Genomic DNA, 3,480 nt, shown 5'->3' with positions numbered 1-3,480 from the left:
CCAAAAGTCTGTTGTATTGAAAGATTACTATGACATTAATAAATAGTTTTTTGAATTGAACTGAATTAGAATATTAAGTTTTGGAACACATCAGGACTTTGGAATTTATTTCAATTTAATTCCATGGCCTAGATTTCCCCTGGACTGATTGATGGTAGTGTATAGAAAAGAGCTGAATTCTTCACTTGAAATATATTTCCTCTTTACCTTTTCCATTCATTTCCTAAATTAATAAATTGAATTGCAGCACTTAAATCAATTTCTACAACATATTTACAAAATACATGATTTATTGGTCCTCTAACTTTAGGAAAGTGATAAGAATAACTCAGATATGAACAAAAAAAAATCACCTTGGTATTTTGAGCCTCTGCATTGCTTTCCTGAAGGCCTCCTTCACATCCTTGTTCCTGAAGCTATAGATCATGGGATTGAGCAAGGGATTCACCACTGTGTAGAACAGAGCAGCCAACTTGTCCTTCTCAAGAGAATAGGTGGAACTGGGTCTTGAGTACATAAAGAGGAGGGACCCATAGAAGAGCATCACAGACAACATATGGGAGGCGCAGGTGGAGAAAGCCTTCTGCCTCCCTGAGGCTGAGCGGATCCGAAGGATGGCCAAGAGGATATTGAAATAGGATATCAGGATGGCTAATATGCTAGACAAAACTGTGAAACCCACCAGTCCCTGGAGCACCTTCTCATAGACCTGGGTGTCCGTGCAGGACATCTTTACTAAGGGTGCGACATCACAGAAGAAGTGGTCAATGATGTTTTCCCCACAAAATTTTAATCGAAATGTGTTAGCAGTGTGGGCTATGGCATTCCAGATCCCACCTATATAGGACCCAGCAACCAGTCCAATAGAGAGAGACCTGGACATGGCAGCTGAATAGAGAAGGGGGTTACAGATTGCTACATAACGATCATAAGCCATAACAGCAAGGAGGTAACCCTCAGTGTAAGCCACAAGACAGGAAAAGAAAAATTGGGCACCACAGCCAGCTAAGGAGATACGCTTGTCTTCTGATATACAGGTGGCCAAGATTTTGGGGATATACACAGATGTATACCAGAAATCTAAGAATGACAGATTCCCAATGAAAAAATACATGGGGGTATACAAACGGGAATCAATTCTGATTAAGATAACTAAAGTCATATTCCCTACCAATGTTACGAAATAAAGAACCAAGAAAATTCCAAAGAAGATGTGTTGCATCCAAGGATCAGCTGAGAAGCCAATTAAGATGAATTCAGTCAGGGTGGTCCGATTCCCCACTTCCACAGACATGGTGGTGGCAACCTGATGGAAGGCAAGAAACATTAAAGAGAATCATAGAGTTCATGAGATTTAAATCTGAAGTGACTCTAAGTGGGAAGATGGATAGCCTAAAGGATAGAGCTTTTTTACTTGGAGCTAGAAAGTCATGAGTTCACATACTACTTCACATATTTATCATCTGTGTGATGACTGACATGTCACAGTATATTTCTCACATTTCTCATCTGTAAAAAGGATATAATAATAGCACAAATCTCCCAAGATTATTGTGAGGCTCAAATAAGATACTGTACTTAAAATTCATTTTAACTGTGCATATCCCAATGCTACTATTAAATCTTTATCCTAAAGATATCATAAAAAGGGGGAAAGGTCCACATGTACAAAAATATTTATAACTGATCATTTTGCAGTGGAAAGGAATTGGAAATTTAGGGTGTTCCCATCAAATGGTAATTGACTGAACAAATGTTATAGGAATGTTAACAAATGGTATAGGAATGTAAAAGTGTTCTACCATGATGGAATGGTTTTCTGAAAAGTCTGAAAATACTTGTATGAACTGATCATCTGAACAGAACCAGGAAGACATTGTACACATTAAGAGCAGTATGGTGGGTTGATCAGCTATTATGGATTTATCTCTTCTTACAAGTTCAGTGATCAAGGACAATTCTAAAGGATTTGGGATGGTAAATGGCATCCATATCCAGATAAAAAACTACAAAGTCTGAATACAGACCAAAGCATACTATTTTCACATTTTATAACTAGTATTATAGTTTTTCTCATTTTTTTCAGTTCAAGTGGAGGAAGGGTGTGGAACACAAAAATTTACAAAAAGATGAATGTTAAAAGCCACCTTTGCATGTAATTAAAAAAATAAAATGACACTCAATAAAATAAACTTCTTTATAAAACTTAAAGACAAAGGTGCATATGTATATATAAATACACACACGCACAAAATATACATATGCTTTTCCCATGATATTTTGGAGGAGAAACCTGGACATTCTAAAATGTCAGACCTTGAAGAGACCCTAGAATATAAAACATACTGTAGGATCTAGGGAAGCAAATAAAATGTGTGAATTAGAAAAGATTTCAGATTTTGCCATGGACTGCCAGAGTGATGCAGGAGCTTAGAGATCATCTACTCAAATTTTCTAATTTTATAGATCACATGATTATGGTTGAAGAATTACAAAGACTCTCATAGGTCTCTTCGTTTCTAACTCTCTCATTTCACAGATGAGGAAAAAATAGGTCCCAGAAAGTTTAAATTGCATTTTTGGTGGTCCTACCAGGAAGCATCAGAGGTGCTATGATGGAGGAGATATGATGGCAGATTCTAAGAGTATGGAGTCAGAGATCACTATTTCCACTCTGGGATGCTGAATATCCTGAAGATAAAATGCAGAGAAATGACAGTGTTAGTCATTCAACTGATCATTAATCAATATGCATTTGTCAATTACATAGTACATACCTGGCGCTATCCTAGGTGCTGAAGATGCAGAGTAAAAGCAAAATAAAAGCAAAAACTAGAACCTGCCCCCAGCTTTTCCCTAAATGGTAGACTTTCCTAATGGCAGAGACAACAAATATAAAAGTACATCCATACATAGATGAATACAGAACATGGAAAATCGCTTTAAAAGAGTATACTAGTAGTCGAAGGGAGTGAGAAAGCTCATGTGTGAGAGAGAGTATTTGAAGTGAATCTAAAAGAAAGTCCTTTTTCTTGAAAATTGAAAGTTTGGAGGGAAAGTATTGCAGGTATGAGGGAGAGAGAGAGAGAGTACATTAACATCAAGATAGAAGATAGAGCATCATATATTAAAGAGTACCAAGTAGGTCAATATAGTTAGACTTTAGATTATGGGGGATCACTATGTTAAGGTAGTCAATAGATAATAACAGAAAAGATTGTGAAGACCTTTAGAATTCAAATAGAAATTTTTCGGTTTGATCATAGAAAGAAAATGGAGACAATGGGTTTTGTTGAGCAAGTTACTGACATGATTTAATCTGACTTTTAGGAAAATCATGCTAGCAGCGATGTTGAGAATGGATATGAGGGGTTTGAGACTAAGAGATATGAAAGCTGCCAAGAATTTGAACAAGTGGGGCTTGTGTATGGAGAGAAGGTTCTATATAGGAGAAATGTTGTGAATGTATTAATAATTTTA

General features: G+C 36.5%; 1 protein-coding gene across 1 annotated transcript; it reads right to left on the bottom strand.

Annotated features, from left to right (window-relative positions):
- Positions 1-349: 349 nt before the first annotated feature.
- Positions 350-1,294, bottom strand: LOC141519528 (olfactory receptor 9G4-like). Its single transcript, XM_074231749.1, has one exon. The coding sequence runs from the start codon at positions 1,292-1,294 to the stop codon at positions 350-352; it is 945 nt and encodes a 314-aa protein (XP_074087850.1).
- Positions 1,295-3,480: the final 2,186 nt, after the last annotated feature.

This window comes from Macrotis lagotis, chromosome 3 (assembly GCF_037893015.1).
Source record: "Macrotis lagotis isolate mMagLag1 chromosome 3, bilby.v1.9.chrom.fasta, whole genome shotgun sequence".
In the NCBI taxonomy this organism is placed as follows: domain Eukaryota; kingdom Metazoa; phylum Chordata; class Mammalia; order Peramelemorphia; family Peramelidae; genus Macrotis; species Macrotis lagotis.
This window is presented reverse-complemented; position numbering and strand designations above follow the sequence as displayed.